Genomic DNA, 17731 nt, shown 5'->3' on the forward strand with positions numbered 1-17731 from the left:
GTTTGTACTATACAATAGTAGCTACCCTAGTTCAACTTAAAAAGATTACTGATTAAATGCTGCAGGAGAGGATGGGCAGAGATAAAAAGAAGTATGTAATATCTCAGAAATAATGACCAATTTTCACGCTTTTTTTCAGGCTTTCACAATTCACATACTGTAGGCTTAGCGATGGCTCAAGAGAGAATTATTGTGCAAGTTAAGTCAGTATTTTGAGATCATTTTACCTCTGCACTCTTTCTCTGTCCAATATTTAATAATTTAGCACACAATTTTCAAGTATTGTAATTTTCATATCTATATGAGGAGTTCCCCTCAATGTATATTATGAAGCAAGGACTTGAATTGATCAAGTTGCTGAAGGTGCCTGTTATATTATCATAGGCTACAGTAAATAATGTAGTCCAAATTATTACTCATAAAATAGTTATGAGTAATAATTATATTATTATACAAAATATGAATGTTAAACAAATCCATGATAGCCTTAAAATGTAACCCTTTCTCAGCCTGCGCATGTAGGCTGCTTTGCTCCTCTATAAATGAGTTGAATTTAATAACCTGTGTAGGTTTTCTTTAGGCTTAATAGACTGTATTGTGTATTGTATATAGGCCTAATGTATGAAATGTATTTATCTCAATGTATCAATTAGTATCCAAACATAAAGCTAGATATAGGTAGAAAGATACTTTATTGATCTCCAAGGGGGGATTCAAGATTCCAGGGGAATATCACCAGAAGTCATAATTTAAGGGGATTTTCCCATTTTGGTTTCCTCAGGGGGGACATGCCCCCGGGAGCATGGGAACCCTCGGATCATTATTACATCATGTGAGCGTAGCTTTGATGCTCTTGAAGCTCTTGAAGCACTTGAAGCACTCTGAAGCTTGCACTCACACTTGTCAGAGTTCTGCTTGTGTTAAATTGATAGCTCAAATGTATAATATGTTCAGTGTGTTCCCACGCATGCTAGCTTCCTGTTGACAACACGGGCACGACCACAATGACGTCTGTAGGTTAACACTGAGTGAACTTAACTGGAAGAGAATGTAGCCTTTACCTCGGTTTTCTGAACACAAAACATTAACCCTTCCTAGCCTCATATGGCAGGCCTAAATGGAAGAGCAGATATGCATAAATCACTGATATGGGGATATTTCTTGAACAGGAAGAATAAAATTCGGCTATAGCTTTTGGCCACATTATGTTCTAAATCTGACTCAATCTACTCAATGCTATATAGTCTATTATTGTCCAGTCTCTGCTCCATTTTTATGGAAGTTGCAAGAATCCACCTCTATTCAATGTTGTTAGCTCGTAGACCTCGATTCTTATCACAATATGTAGTTTTTGAAGATGCTGATCCTGAAAATTGGAGAAACAAGAGATTAGTGCTAGGCAGTATGACCAAAAATGTATAAAGTATACCAAAAAACTTTTTCATGGTATACGGCAGTATTGTTTTCCATGCATAATCAGGTGTTCACAGCATTTTCTACTGGTTGTGCAAGGAATTACTGCAGCAGATTGAGGATGGTCTATCTTACTGTCATGATGAGTGAATATTAGAGAATAATTCCACACTAGCAGTAATAAAGGTTTACATGGCCATCAAAAAATGATGCTGCTTACAAAGAAGAGGCATGATTCTAATGAAGTGAGGAATCAGAATGCAAAGACAATTGCAGTCAAAATACAGAGCTTTTACTGTGCAAATTTCACAAACATATTTTATAAACCAATACTTGCAAAACCAACTGTTGCTAGTTACAGTAATGTTTCTGATTGACTGGCTTGAAGATGGCCAGACACAGTTTTCTGTGAATATCTCGAGAGCAGGGCCTAGGGGCCATGTCAGCCCACCCCATAACCACTGATTTAATGTATAGCGCCACCTAGTCAAAACTGAAAAAGCAAAAATGAGGCATTGTAATCTGAGGAATCTTTGGTTGACAGGTTCAAAACTGCAAGTTTGAAGTGTAGGATCATTATGACATCCTCTGAATGTATGCTAAGTTTTGTGTAATTTGATTCATGGGGGACCATTCAATAAATTAATGTGTACATTTAGTGACTGTACATTATGCATTGCACATACATGCACACATATGCAGACACACACACAGAGACAAGCACAGACACACACATATACACACAGGTATGCACACACTAACATTCATGCACAGGCAACAGGCAGACATAAGCACGCACGCATGCCACCCCCCCCCCCCCCCCCCCCCCCACACACACACACACACACACAGACACACAGAGAAACATGCACACACACACACACTCACAAGTGAATGTACACACACACAGACACATAAAACACCCACAAACGCAGGCAAGCAGACGTACATCCAAACCACATCCAGGTAGTTTCATATCGCATTTGTATCGGATATGGACAGATGTCTCAGTCTGAACCGCTCCCAACACTAGGGGTGTGCATTGGCACTGTCCTCACGATTCGATTAGATTACGATTACGATTCACCAGGTAACGATTCGATTCAATTCGATTCTGCGATGCATTAAAACAAGGCAAATTTGTCATCAGACATGAGTCAATACAAGCAGTCAGACATTGAACAAAAGGTTTTTTTGCTCGAAATGATGTGTTGTGTAAGTATGAGTCACGCCGTAGCTGTTTAGCCTAAGGCATGCATGGTCTAAAACTCTTTACACATGGATTTTTAGTTAGCTAATCAATCTGGTTAGCATTGTTAGCTTAGATAGCATAGTTAGCATTTTTATCATAACTGCTAGAAATCATCAGCCAAGTTAGCTGATCAACCTGGTTAACATTGTAAGTATTACCGGTCCCAGACTAGCTTGCCTGAGGACTGATAAGAGTGATAGAATTAGAGACAACTGAACACAAGTTTATGTGTAGATGTTCTGACGATTTCTTTATTTCTGTGTCTTAAATCATTTTCTCTTTCACAGTTAAGTATTCTTCCTCAATGAACAACCCATTCAGTAATACAAATCTAAAATTATAAAACTAGAACAAAGCAACTTCTTCCACAGGTTTACATTTGCATGTTCAATCTGTACAAAAATAATAAACTGCATTCTCATTACAGTGTCCCATGTCTATTCCTTCAATTGCTTTGCTATCTTAACATGCCCATATCAAATATAGTACCACATCTCATTACCATTATCAAGTGGTAATACTGTAATTAACACTCACATAACTGAATACGTTAGACCGGCACATCCGGGAACTTGACTCGCGAGAAACGTTCCAGCCCCTTTTTGGGGGAAAACAAACAACGTCTCTCATTAACTCCAATGCAAATTAGGGTCAATAAATGTAATTCGTACTGAAATCGTAGGGGTAAATGATAACAGAAAACACAACGAATCAATAGGACCACTCAATATATTACCACTTTGCCGGTCGTTGACCGTGAAAAATACGTTCAAAAGCTTAATTCAATCAAAGTAAAAACATGTCCCTTCGGTCTCCCGAGTAGCCTGCTAGCAGTAGCAGTGGCCAGTGTCATACCCGGACATACTCTTATCTCATTGATCACATCTCCAGTTAAATAACTAAATTGTTTTCCTGTATTTTTGGCCTCTTATTTTAATTGTAATGTTGTGTAGTTGACTGACAGGCTTGGATGTAAAGTATGTTCGTTAGATAATTCCAACATATGATCATTTCTGTCATAGCCGATAGCCTGTGTTAGCCAAGTGTTAGCCTAGATTTCCGTTTTCGTTGGTCTGATTTATTTTTGGTGTAGCCTAATATTAGGGGTTCTTATCTTTGTGGTTGGTACACCCAACCACACAGCAACTTCTCGGCATGTCTGTCTACCGCGAACAATGATCTATAAATAATAAGTTATTCGTTATAGATCAGTGACCGTGAACAACACCCGTTCACTTTGGCTTGTTTCAGGCTTGTTCTGAGAGCTTGTTTTCCCCAAAAAAGGGGCGTGGCGCAAACAACCTGCTCTGTGTGACGCGGGTCCGGTCTAGCGTATAGTACACAGCAAATTTGCCAGTGTTAAATTAACACCCACAGTGTTAATTTTAACACCCGTAAAGTGTCTATATGCATCCACTCTCGATAGTGTTAAATTAACATTTTTGAAAGTGTTAGGAACTTAACACCCAATTTTAGTTAATTTAACACTCTGTATTGTCAAAAATCAACACTGTATAACACGTTATGGTGTTGTATTCACACTACACTGGTGTTGGTGTTAAAATGAAATGTTAAAAAGAACACTTCTTTCTTCAACACCAACACCAGTGTAGTGTTAAAACAACAGAACTCAGTGTTGAAAATTACTAATAGTTAACACTACTAGGTGTAATACCATTAACACTATCAGGTGTCAAATTTCCCCATACCCCACCAACTGAAATAAAAGGTAAATGGCAGAATTTTTTGTAATTTCAGACAAAACTGCAGTAGTAGTAGAACAATATATATTCTTTATTTTTCTTTATTCTTGAGTTTGTTTAGTTACCTCAGATGAAAGACATTTAAGAACAGTGTTACGTGCTTAGACATCATTTACAAATTTCTCCACTGAACCAACTAAAGATTGCAAAGTACTTTCAGAGACTCCAGATGCTTGTACTTGAGCGACAATAGAGTTACTATCTTTTTTCAAGAATAGCTGCGTAACTGACAAGAGAAAACTGCACTCAGCAGTGGATCAGGAACACAAACATTACTGTCAACACCGTCCAAAGGATCAACAGAACTTGAAGTTACAGTCTGTATGTAGTGTCAATAAATGTTTCTTGAATCCACAATATGTGAACACCCATTCTCGCCACATTTCAAACGCAATGTACGTCCAGGGTGCAAATAAACTTCAAATGTTGAAAAAAAACACAAAAAAAGTAGTAGCTTTTGTGCTGTACCTTGCAAGCATAGCATGTAAACATTTTCAAACCTCAGTATGATCAACTTTTGCCCGGATTTCCTTGACCCGTGGACTCTCTTTTGTAGTGCCGACATCAATCCCATACACAGTAGTCTGAATAAAGGTGTAGAAGTTGCACAAGGCCTCATCGTAGGATACAGCAAAGACGAAGTGGGCCTTAAACAGTTCGTCGAAGGCAGCCACAGCTGTCTGCGCCATACAGGGGATGGCCTTCTGATCGAGGATGACATAGAACACAGAGGAGGAAGGGCTGTGCTGATCCAACTCTGTCAAGGAATGTCACCATGCTTGTCCCCACCTACGAGTTTTAGAGGGGAAATTAGGAACACTATTTTATGTTTGTTTACACACACACACATAAAAAGTAACTAACAGCATTTACAAAATGTAAAAAAAATAAATAAATGAAGGTACCTTCATGAACTTGACCACATGGTCAGTAGCTTCAGTGGCACTGATCTTCCCATGTCTTTTCCCTTTTGCGGTTGGAGGCAAGAGATGAATAAGCAGGAGGATAGCTGCCAAGTCACTGTCCCATCCTAGTGGATTAGTATAGAAACACCCACATCTCATGAGTATACAGACATAGCTCATAAGCGCATATGAAAAACAATGGCAAACACAATACATGTACACTTACCATAATCATTCATTTCCTCTTGAGCAGAGAGAAGGTCATCCACATGAGTACCAGGGCGAAGGCTTTCGCAGACAGTGATAATCCTAGGTTTGTAGAACGTTGGCCATTTCGCGATAAACTTGCCCGAGACGTCTTCTCCAAATAGCATTGTGAAGTCTTGGTTAATCTAACACAGACAGAAACCATGTCAAAACAAGGTACACAACACATTTCATAATTGGTGCATCAAGCTAGTCTCTGTTTTTCTTACCAAGCCTGGTGTATCCAAGAATCGGGGGAAGTGATCTAGGATGACTGAAGACTGGTCTGGATCGTGTAGCATACTCTGACGGTGCTTGAAGGTTGCCTTCATTTTCTCCCTTACAACTGGCTGGTCTGCTGAATGCTTCATCACAGACATCACTTCTCTGCATTCATCACCTGACAGCTGCTCAGATGTAGATGTCTCACGCTGGGTCTTAGGGCCATGTTGATCAGCAGACTTGGGGCTCCTCTTGAAATTACTTGTGGTATTGCGCTGAACTGTTTTCAATCTGTAGGCCAAGTAACCTTGGCCACTGTGAGGATCATAGTAATGTTCCTGTCAGACAAGAAAACCGGCAAGATCAGGACCTCAAAATAAGGCTTTTCTTTATGTGTGACCAAATTAAACTAAATGAGGGATTCCTGCTACATAATACTCACGTATCCAGTTGGTGAGGCCTTATCCTTCAAATTGGGGAAAAGGGTGACTATTCCAAGGGCATAGGTCACACGGACATTGAGTGCGTTTACATGGACATTAATATTCCGAATATGGACCTTATTCTGAATATTGACAATATTCAGAATAAGGTGTTTACATGAGTTATTAAAAGAATACTCCGTTCATATTCCCGTTTACATGACACGCAGCATACTCTGATTAATGAAAGTTCTAAAGTGCCTTCCCTGAATGTTTCCATAGTAACTTTATCACTAGCTATGCTGCCTCATAGCTAGGCCTATGTCGCTACTATGCCGTCTAACGTATTTCTTCCTCGCTTCAAAGTGTAGCCTACCTTCTTCTTCATTCTCGACATCTTTTCTGAGGCTCCGCTTATAAATAACTTTGAAAAGTTTGCCGCCAGAAGTTCTTTTTCGTTTCTTTTACTGTTGCGACAGAAAAATACCATGGGCCGTCAAACAGTTTGTTGTTATTTGCCATAATGCTGTGTTTAATTGTCGCGAAATACCGTGCATATTCCAATAGAACGTTATTATTCCGAATAAGGTGTTTACATGTCTAGAATGCACCTAAATAACCAGAATATGATCGGAATACTCCACCTATTTCATTCCGGTTATGCTTATTCCGAAAATGACCTTATTCTGGTTAAGGCAATCGGAAAATGATGTTTACATGGGAGTATCTTATTCTGAATATGGTCTTAACCAGGTTAATATCGGAATATTAATGTCCATGTAAACGCACTCATTGATTGGTGGGATCCTCCTACACCATAGTAAGATAGTGTCAGTTTGAAATGTAGCTCAAATAACTTTAACATGGCTGGTGTAAAAGGTTGAGAACAGAGAATGGATATTTTAAGAAAAGAAACGTTTTTTTTAATGATAGAGGAACTACTAATTAGGATAACTGGCACTATGATTAGTTATTAAAAAAGCATCTGAGTCTCTCAGAAGTGAAGATGTGGGCAAATAATGAAACAATATAAGAATAATGTTTTCATCATGAAAATACTCAGAGAATCCATAAAAATCCAAAAAAAAAAAAAAACAATCAACATTTTTCTCTGTCAACAGTTGATATGTTGGTCTTTGCACTATTCACGATTAAATAAAAGGTTAACATAATTTACAAATCATAGCATTCTGTTTTCATGAAAATGTTACACAGCGTCGTAACTTCTCTGGAATTGGGGTTGTAATTTTATTGGTCACTTACCCATGACTCTCAATCATATCTGCCACCAGGATGTTGACGAGTTTCCTTCTTGTTTGATCAGAAAGGCCTTTGGTCGTATTGTACTCTTTGAATATGTCTTCACCCCTGTTTTTTTGATGTAGAGCTACATAGACCATCTGCAATAAAGAAGTTGCATGTAAACTTGCTATGCATTTTGAAAATGGTTTGACATTCTACCAACAACCTAAGAATAACTTACATCTTTTGCTGCTTTACTGTCAGGTGGTCCTTCTAACAGTCGCCTTCTCCGTTCTTTGGTGCTTTCTGTGATCACAGTGGAGCCTGAACTTACAGACTCAACTGATGAGAATGACCTCACAGACTCAATGGATGAGAATGATCCCTCATCTGAGCAGAAGGAAGCCTCAGAGACCTCTTTCTCAGCTAAGGGGAGAAAGGGGAATATATATTGGAAAATATATTTTGGCAACCAAAGTGTCCCAATCCTATTGACAGATGTATGTACTAATTTTAAGTCACTCTGGACAAAAATGTCTGCTAAATTCCCTGAATAAAAATCCAATGGGGATGTCTTACCAGAGTCCTCAGTAAACACTTTGAAAGATACTGCAGCAGATCTCACTAACTCATCAAAAATGTCAGCATCTACATCAACTCCTGAGGAGTCCTTCAGGTTCACATCAGGTTCATTTGGCAGGCTGAATTTAGCTGAAACTGAGATCCAAAACACTTAATATAATTTCCCAACAACCGCTGTTGATACAGTAGTTTAAAAAAAAAAAAAAAAAAAAAAATCCTGCATCCCTGCAACTAATACTTAGGAGCGGCCTATACACAGAAATGTACCTACCTTCTTGAATGAACTGAAAGTAATCGTAGCAGTCATCCTTCATTGGTATTCGAACCCATTTCAGGACACCCTTGCACTCCACTTGAACCAGCATTTCTTTGTTAAAAACTATAATAAGATACACAAGTGTCAGGCAAACAGTTAAACATGTCAATGCACCAGTTTCAAATATTAAGGATGACTGAGAAATAAGAAACAATTACAGGAAACAAGATTTGAATGTACTAGGCAATTAGCCTGTATATAAAGTATCCTGCAAAATTTGGCAAATGTAAATATGTTCATGGTGATCTGACTCCATACTGCCTAATGCTACTACTAAAACATTTTGTAGTGGTAGCATTAGGCAGTAAATCAGCATTTTCACTTCCATGACACCCAGCATAGCCTAATCAAATATATTTGTATTTATTTGAAATATCTGACTGATGGTCAGTGGGCAAATGTTATTTTCGAATTGTGCTTTAGATTGTATTTAGTGAAAATGAGCATGCATGCAAGTCGAGCTGCTGAGGCAGGATAACATTCACTTGTCCATGTTCATCACAAATGTTTTGGCTATTTCCCTTCACTGGGCTACGAGCCATATTGCCATTCTTTTTTGCGAGCCACATTGCCATGCTTTTACCGCGAGCACTTCAGCAAAGATCCTCATCTCCCCCTTTCGTTTCCGACGACAGCGAGTGCACAAAATAGCGCGAAATCGCTAATGTTGATGGGAGATGTAGTTTATTAAGCTGCATTCGCAACGTCTTTCTACAATTCGCATAAGTAATGCGTTTCGAGGTCATGGTGTATTTATTTAGACAAATATGGGCATAGTTTGATGTCACAAGCCTATGGTCACAAGTCAGACCAATCCGGTCAATAATGAATGCTTCTCCATCGCCGATTGCAGCAACCAAATGTGGCTAACTTTAACTCAACTAGTGCTAGCCTGCTTGCTTAGCATTAACGCGGTACTCCCGCCCACCGGGAACGGAACATTGCAACTTGCACTGACATAACTAATACAGCCTAATAACTTTGTATTTTTAAAAGTCCAGCGATATATTCCCGGTTACACAGTAGGTTCATTATTAGGGAGTATTGAGTCATGCTAAAATCTTTGCTATGACCTAGCTGCTAGCTATTACCTAACGTTATCAGATAGTCATTTGCCCTAGCTGAAAGTGGAATTTAATACGAAACAGACGATTACAATTACATTATAAAGCTAATGTAGACTATATTATTAACAAATACCATGCGTGTGACTACTCAGTCAGTGAAATTGAACACTTACCTTCTACCGTCTTGCATATTCCCCGAAAGAAAATGGCGCAGGAGAAAGTTCTTTCCTCTTGATCACGTCCACCTGCACAACCGTTACGTAGGGGTGTGGCTTAAATCGGCCTTAACACCATGGACTGCTAACACTCTGATTTGACAACGTAAATTAGTAACATGCAACACTAGCAGTGCTATTTTATAACTGGGTGGTGTTAAAATAACACCAACACTCTTCATTCAACACCGACACTGACATTTTAACACTCATATATTTGCTGTGTACTTACCTAATGAACAGTGCTACCAACATTCAACTAGAAATGTATAATGCATTCAAATTTAGGTTTATAACCTTCACAGTACACTTTTACCACTACTAGGTGATCATAATCCATTTCGGTGGATCACACATAGCACACGTGTAGAATACTGGAGCTGCCATCTTAGAACTGTGACGTGCCATCAACCTCGTTCAGATACGAACGGTAAATGTCCTGTTACACTTAACATTCTAATTACATTTACCTTAAACACACATCGAATAACACACTTATATTATGCTCTTACATATTACTGTAGTGACTTCAGAATTTCTCTCCTCTACTCATTAATATCAATGGTTTAGTTATCTTTCCCGTACAAATACATTAGCTGTTATTCGCGGTGGCTAGCATTCAGAAATCTCCAAATATAAACACTGGGGGAGAGCAGGGTCAATTGAAACACTTTTCAGTTTAACGTCTTTTTCAAAACAGGTGAAAGGGATACAAATAATTTTGTCATATGATCAACAACTCACATGTGTCCTCTCTTAGTTACCAGTGTAATTTCATATACACCTTGAGTGATCGCGTTGTTTTTTAACTTTGAACGTAAGTTGTCATTTGTTTCAATTGACCCGCCCAGTCGGGTCAATTGAAACACATGTGCGGGACGAATGAAACAGCATATTGTAAACAGAAACCATTCACTTCACTCTAGTTTTTATGAAACATACCTAACAACATACTTCTGTACTTGTCATGGCTAAAATTTCACCTGATTCTTCAAAATGTAAGTAGGTCAAAAAATTTATTTTTCCATGTGCGTCAATGTCGAGATACACGTTTCGATTAAACTCACATTTCTTCATTTTATACCATGCTGATGACTACATTTCCATCTAATTTACTTATTTCCCGTTGTAAGCCTTGTTGAGGGATTCACAATTGATCTTCCTCTTTTATTTTGAAACATTTTTTTTTTTTTTTGCATTGATATTGCGGGACGATTGAAACAACTGTTTCAATCGTCCCGACAGTGCTAACTAACACTTAAACATATTTTGCTTCTAAACCTCAAAATGCTGACATTTAACACTTTCAGACATGTTTCAGTAATGATTCATCTCTCGTATGGTCATGTGATCATTGCATGAAACAATAAACACGAGTTGTGATCACAAAAAAATTACCGCACATAAGATTTTACTTGCCGGTGTCAAAAATAGGTTTGCGGGGATAACGTTTGAATTCGATGACGTCATGGCACGAGATTTCCCGTGGTTGGCAAGTCTTGTGTGTTGAACAAACTGACAACATATGACATTTCAGATGTGCATGGTTTTCGAGGAAATCGCTGTGTTACTTTCGTCCCGCGTTTCAATTGACCCGGCTCTCCCCTACAAACGTTTCACTTCACTACAACCATCTCTGCACGTCATTGAAACTTTATAGTTCACTTTAACTTCATAGTTCATGTCATATTTTCATGTTTACCAAGTGATAGAGTGATAGAATTAGAGACAACCGAACACAAGTTTATGTGTAGATGTTCTGACGATTTCTTTATTTCTGTGTCACAACCGGGCTTCCCTATCACTAACTGGCATAGCGCCATCTACAGGTGTGGTAGTAAACAAATCAAATCTCATTGAAATGGACTTTACCTTATAGACTATTGACAATACGTAACTAAGAGTAAGATAATAATATCTTTTTATTTGTAGGGGTGTCTGTTTCTCTTCTCTAAATATGATATGTAAATGTTTTTTACTTTATTTCGATCACATTAATTTCCAGTCCACTACATAAGCATAGTTTGCATTGTTAGCACAGTTAGGAATTTTGCAAGCCCACTCTTGCAGCTCCCCGGAGATGCACATTTCTAGTTTCCCTTATGATTTGTCCTTTTTGGTCTGTTATTTATTGACAGAATTGGAATGGGTGATGTGTAATCAGAGTGGGGTCAGATTACTTTGAAAAGTAATCTATTATTGACTACAGATTACATGACAAACTACTTATTTGAAGTAGTTGAGCCCATGCCAACGTTGACTAAAAAGAGGAATGTAAAATGATCTTTTGAAAGTTGATCTTAATGTCTTAATTAACAAAATGAGTGAAAATCCAACCTTTAAGGACTCCAATTTTCTTTGTGAATGAAGAATTTATCGTAAATAAATAAATGCTCTTCCTTAAAATAGGAGAGAATAAGTATTTGACGCCTATGTTAAATTTCTATAGATATTATGTTTTTTATTTTTAAAAGCCAGCTATTTCATGGATCCAGGATACTATGCATGTTTTCATAAGTTGCACGTCGGTCACACCTGTCGGCCACCGTAGTTTCTGCCCACTAAATGCAGCCAAAATGAGACTGTATTGTAACTGTTGTCTCTATTCTCTTACCCAGTCCTTGTGATCCAACTAACATGCACCTTGTCTTTGGTCTCTTAGACTTTAATGTCCCTGAGAGGCAATTGTACAGGCATGTTGACACATAATCCACAACACATATTGAACCAGACATCTACAGCACTATTTATCACATAAATACACATATCAATAAATAGAATACAGGGAAAAAATTAATATTGCATCCCTGGCCTGATGTCACAATTAAATAAAACATATATTCCTCCTGTCATACCCTTCCCCACATCTTATTTTTAAATTCTTCAACTACGGGACTTTTCATGTCCCAGGAAGAAATAAAAAAAACTAAAAAAACATTTTTTCTTTTTGTCAAACTTACTACACCCTAAGAGCAACTTATAAAAAAATAACCATAGCTCAATTATTCTTATTTTAAGTAATATGAGGTCTTTTATGCATCATTTTTACTGTTTTCCCCCTGTCCCAAGGCCAGACTTTGGGTATTCAACCTCTCTTAATTCTAAATCAAATTGTGAAATAATGTAGAATTCAAGTCCAAATTCAGTCTATTTCAATCATACATATTCTATATTGCAATATTTATTCACATTTTCTTATATTTTTCATAAGATGAAGCCCTGTCCCATGGTTTCACTGTCATTTCCACCACTCTGCACAAAATAGAATCTTGAGATCATGATTTTTATACCTACTAACTACAGTAATAGATAAGCCACAGAGGGTTTTATGGATGGACAAAGGGTAACTTCCATAGATATTAATACAAGGAAGAAAGATCCAGGTAAAGATGAGTGGAAATTAAAATATTTTTATTGGCGTCATTTCCACTCGGCTCATATTTCATATGGATGTCAAAAGCAGCTGGAAAAGCTCAAGGCCATATTGTGTGTTTTTTTGTATATCTAATGCTAAGTCTAACAACTTGCATCAAAAGGCTAGATATCATGAGATTTTAGATGAAAAGGGGCAAAATGTCATTTCTGTCACTGTCATTTCCACCACTTTTTGGTTGAGGTGGAAATGACATTGCCCACGCTAAAACGCAGTTTATTTGCTTCATAGTACTAAACAAATATAGCAGACGAAAACATAATTACATAACATATGGTATGGACATTTTTTTTTAAATTGTGATGCTTTTAAATATTAAATTTGGCTATGTATTGTCATTATGTCATCTCCACCACACTTGGAAATGACTTGTGTGTGGCGGAAATGACCATCACAGTATATATCAAGATAATCATATAAAAATAATACATCATGCATTTCTGGAAAATTAATCAATTTAGTATTTGGGCAGATATGTGTGTAATATTTAATAAAATACATTTGGAACAGTAGATGTTATGGTATTTTTGCATGAAAACACGTTTTGTTGTGTGATGGAAATGACAGTTAAACATTTGGAATTAAATGGCAAAAACATATATTATTTAAGTAAAATCAGCATGACCACTATTAGGGCATGTTTCTAGATAGAGCAGGGAATTCAACTATGACAAAAAATGTAATTGAAAGATGTTGAATTTTCTGAAAAAGAAGTCTTCAAAATGTCCCGTAGTTGAAGAATGGGTTATTGCCATGAATTATTGCTTTGCTCGATTGGTTCTGACATTAGGGTATCTATATCTACGAGCAGCAGGGAGTGGCATGAACTCCACTGATAGTGGATGGGATGTATCCATGCAAATCTGGCACAGTCTCGTGTCTCATTTTCTCATTGTGTCAGTGATTTTTCACATAGATCTCTGTTTCTCAAGGTCACAGAGATACTGTCAGTGTCATTTGAAAGAGGATGCAAACTGTTGCACTGACTTTTGCACTAGTTTTCTTCTTTGTGGTGCTCTTGTGAATGCACAGGAAGACCCCTGTGACCACAGTAACTGTAGCAGAGGCAATGGGGGCAGCTAAAGCCTCGGTCTTTACCATTACAATGGGGTCAACCTTGTCCCCAATATGACCATGCCATCTCCGCGAATGGAAAGTTAATCAAGTTCATAGATTAAAAAAGGGGGGGAGTATTGTCCAGAACTCAAAGGAATGACTGGAGAACAGCTTGCATGTTCATAAGTTAAGTGATACAGTGTTTATTTGACCACAAACATAAAGCCCACCTGAAGACCTGAGTTAGGCTTAGTTCACACTGGCAGTCGAAATCGGATGTCTTGCATATCCGATCAGAACCTGATCTTTCTGACTGACTGTTCTCATTGCATATTGCAAGTGATCACATCCGATCACATCCGATCTTGGTGTGCAATGCTCAGAGCCGATATAAATTACACACACCTGGATTCATTAGGTAGAGTTGTACTACACAACCAAGTCGTCATGGATGAAAGTGGATTTATTTTTTATATTTTCCAACTTATTATGCGTAGCCGCGGCGCAAATACCTTGTCACCCTTTATGTTACAGTTTTCCATGTTTCACCATAAAATGATGACTTGAGTCTGACGTTGGTTTTTGTTTTGCTGGTAGCCCTGGCGCACGCGCTGAATCAATCAATCAATCACTTCCATCACTCAGAATTACGTTGCAATTGTTTGTCGCAGTGCAAATGTGAACTAAGCCAGTCGAATCCGATTTTTAATCATAAATTCATAAATTATTGTAATCAAAAACATCTTAACAGGACAAGTTCCATGTTATCATAGGACCCCTTCATTGATATCACTTACACAATTCATACATCCATTGAACTTGTGAGTTCTTGGAGAGTTTTGGCTTTAATGTCTTTGCAGAATAGCCTCCGAGTCCCAGAGCTGCCAGAATGTTAGAACAGCCTCCCAGAGCAGCTGCTTGGATGTGAACTGCCTCCCACCCTCGTAGATCTTTTGTTTGATGATGCTCCAAAGGTTCTCAATAGAGTTGAGGTCAGGGGAAGATGGGGGCCACACCATGAGATTCTCTTCTTTTCCTGCCCATAGCAGCCAATGACCCAGAGGTATTCTTTGCAGCATTTGTCATGCATAAAGATGATTTTGGTACGGAAGGCACGATTCTTCTTTTTGTACCACGGAAGAAAGTGGTCAGTCAGAAACTCTACTCTCATTTTCACCCCATCAGAGGCCTTAAAGGGGCCTACCAGCTCTCTCCCCATGATTCCGGCCTAAAAACATGACTCCACCACCTCCTTGCTAACGTCTCAGCCTTGTTGGGACATGGTGGCCATTCACCAACCATCCATCTGGACCATCTAGGGTTGCATGGCACTCAAACCTCTTTGAAAATTAGTCTTCGTGTATTCCTGAGCCCACTGCAACCGTTTCTGCTTGTGAGCATTGTTTAGGAGTGGCCGATAGTGGGTTAATACTTGCAAACTTCTTGCTCCTGCACCTGGAGGTTCACGGGACTCCAGAGGCACCAGCAGCTTCAATACCTGTTTGCTGATTTGCAATGGCATTTTTAGCAGTTGCTCTCTCAATCTTATGGATTTGTTTGGCAGAAACCTTCCTTTTTATGCACCAATCTGCCTGTGCTATGAATCAGCAACAGATTTCTTCACAGTTCCATGATCAAGCATTCGATTTCAGGAAATATCCAATGATTTCATACTGTACCTTGTCCAAGGTAGTGCAGAATTTCAGCAGCAGAGATCCTTTTTCTTTCTCATATTGCTTGAAACCTGTGGCTTGCTTAACAATGTGGAACATCCTATTTAAGTAGTTTTCCTTTGATTGGGCTTACCTGGCAAACTAGTTATCACAGGTGTCTGAGATTGATTTGAATGATCTAGACCCCTGATACACAAAAAAAATAAATGTTTATGACACTTGAATCCAATTTGCATAATAATTTGGAACACGGTGTACAAGGAATCCAAATTCACCATTGGCACACTGCTAAAATTAAAGTTAACCAAGATTACAAGGTCATTAATGTACAATGACACAACATTTACATAAAAATGTGATGGTCGACATGATTGTGAGAACATAATCTAACCTTGCGTTCACGCCAAGAGCAACCAAAGCTGCAAAATCGCCGGAAGTAATTGACTTTGAATGAACAAGCGACTAAAGCGACCAGTGTCAAAACTTGGGCGACTGGAGTGACTAAAAAAAGTTAAACGTAGGGATGTAACGATACACTCAATCCACGATATGATACGATTCACGATATTAAGGTCATGATACAGTATGATTTTAGATATTATTGTTATTGTTATCATTTTTAAGCTATAGAAAGTAGCAGGTTATCTTTCATTTTCTAACAAAAATTGAGTTAACAGAATTGAAATCAATCCACGATATGATACGATTCACGATATTAAGGTCATGATACAGTATGATTTTAGATATTATTGTTATTATTATAATTTTGAAGCTATAGAAAATAGCAGGTTATCTTACATTTTCTAACAAAAATTGAGTTAAGAGAATTGAAATCAAAGGTTCCTATCTCTCATGTCATGAGCGATTTGACTTATGCTGACTTCATATACAGTAGTATTATGCTTGTACATATAAAGTCCTAAACATCAAGTGATAAAGCCATTTCATATACGAGATGTCAATAGTGACTTTTTTTGTCATTTCAATCCTTGACTGTAATTTCTTATCAGAGTTGTCCTTCCCTTCATTTGTATCCAACATGCACATTTAGGTATATCCAATGAGTGCAGCGCTATACTACTGTTTTTTATATAATTCTTGGATAGGCTTGGATAGGAGGTGGGAGAGTGTGGAGGGGTCTAACATCAGGGCCGGTTCTCCCTATACACACTATGCAAGTTGTGTAGGGCCCCGCAAGTGACAGACTATAGGCCTACAGTTATAGCGACTAGGGATGGGCATTCGGTGAAATTTTCTTAGTCGATCGTCGGGAGAATTAACGATCAACTATCGATTAATCATTAATATTTTCATATTAAAATTAATTATGTATTAAATTTAAAATGCAATGAAAATGCAAAACCACAACGTGTTTGTTGCGTAGTGTGAGTCTTGAAGCAATGAAATCAATTTCACTGTGTGGCAACAATGAAACATTTTACCAGGCAGGGGCAATATTTGACGCCATTCTCAGTTAAATGCGAGTTTCCGTTTAGATTGCGCTCAGTTTCAACCTAGCATCAACTCGAATTTAGCATGGAGGACATGCGATGCTCAACGAGCTGAGAAAATGACTCAATGGATGTAGCCTACAAGTTCATTGAGATGATATGCTGCCCTTATACATTTATTGAGACCAGCATATCACATTCCGACATCGTCGATTAGGCCTAATTATACCCATCCCTAATAGCGACAGTGCCTCATATTAGGAAGATGAACATGAAACCAAATGAGCATTAAGGGCATGTAAAACAGAAGAAACTTTGTGAGAATGAACAGCAGGAACAGCAGTCGGGTAAACTTGTGTTCACTCCATGGTTTGTCCACACACATCTTTCCTGCGCGTGTTGCTGGCCTACAGTAGTCTACGTCTACCTAGGGAAGTGAATCTCCTGCACAGTCTGCGACTTGCTGGTCAGCC

General features: G+C 38.2%; 1 protein-coding gene across 1 annotated transcript; it reads right to left on the reverse strand.

Moving 5' to 3' along the window:
- Nucleotides 1–7482: 7482 nt before the first annotated feature.
- On the reverse strand, nucleotides 7483–15153 carry LOC134071746 (uncharacterized). The gene is made up of 5 exons (XM_062528585.1): nucleotides 15075–15153; nucleotides 8319–8426; nucleotides 8045–8182; nucleotides 7707–7891; nucleotides 7483–7623 (listed from the first exon to the last, which is right to left on the reverse strand). The coding sequence occupies exons 1-5, from the start codon at nucleotides 15151–15153 to the stop codon at nucleotides 7483–7485; spliced, it is 651 nt and encodes a 216-aa protein (XP_062384569.1).
- Nucleotides 15154–17731: the final 2578 nt, after the last annotated feature.

The sequence above is a fragment of the Sardina pilchardus genome, chromosome 23, assembly GCF_963854185.1.
Source record: "Sardina pilchardus chromosome 23, fSarPil1.1, whole genome shotgun sequence".
In the NCBI taxonomy this organism is placed as follows: Eukaryota; Metazoa; Chordata; class Actinopteri; order Clupeiformes; family Clupeidae; genus Sardina; species Sardina pilchardus.

What these genes read in the sequence shown, in the direction of transcription:
- LOC134071746 (XM_062528585.1), bottom strand. Translation starts at nt 15,153, where the DNA reads ATGGTGTGGCCCCCATCTTCCCCTGACCTCAACTCTATTGAGAACCTT. An exon ending in AGTGTTTACTGAGGACTCTG is followed by an intron (nt 7,892 to 8,044) that starts GTAAGACATCCC and finishes TTCTCCCCTTAG; the next exon opens with CTGAGAAAGAGGTCTCTGAG. An exon ending in ACAGTAAAGCAGCAAAAGAT is followed by an intron (nt 7,624 to 7,706) that starts GTAAGTTATTCT and finishes TCTTTATTGCAG; the next exon opens with ATGGTCTATGTAGCTCTACA.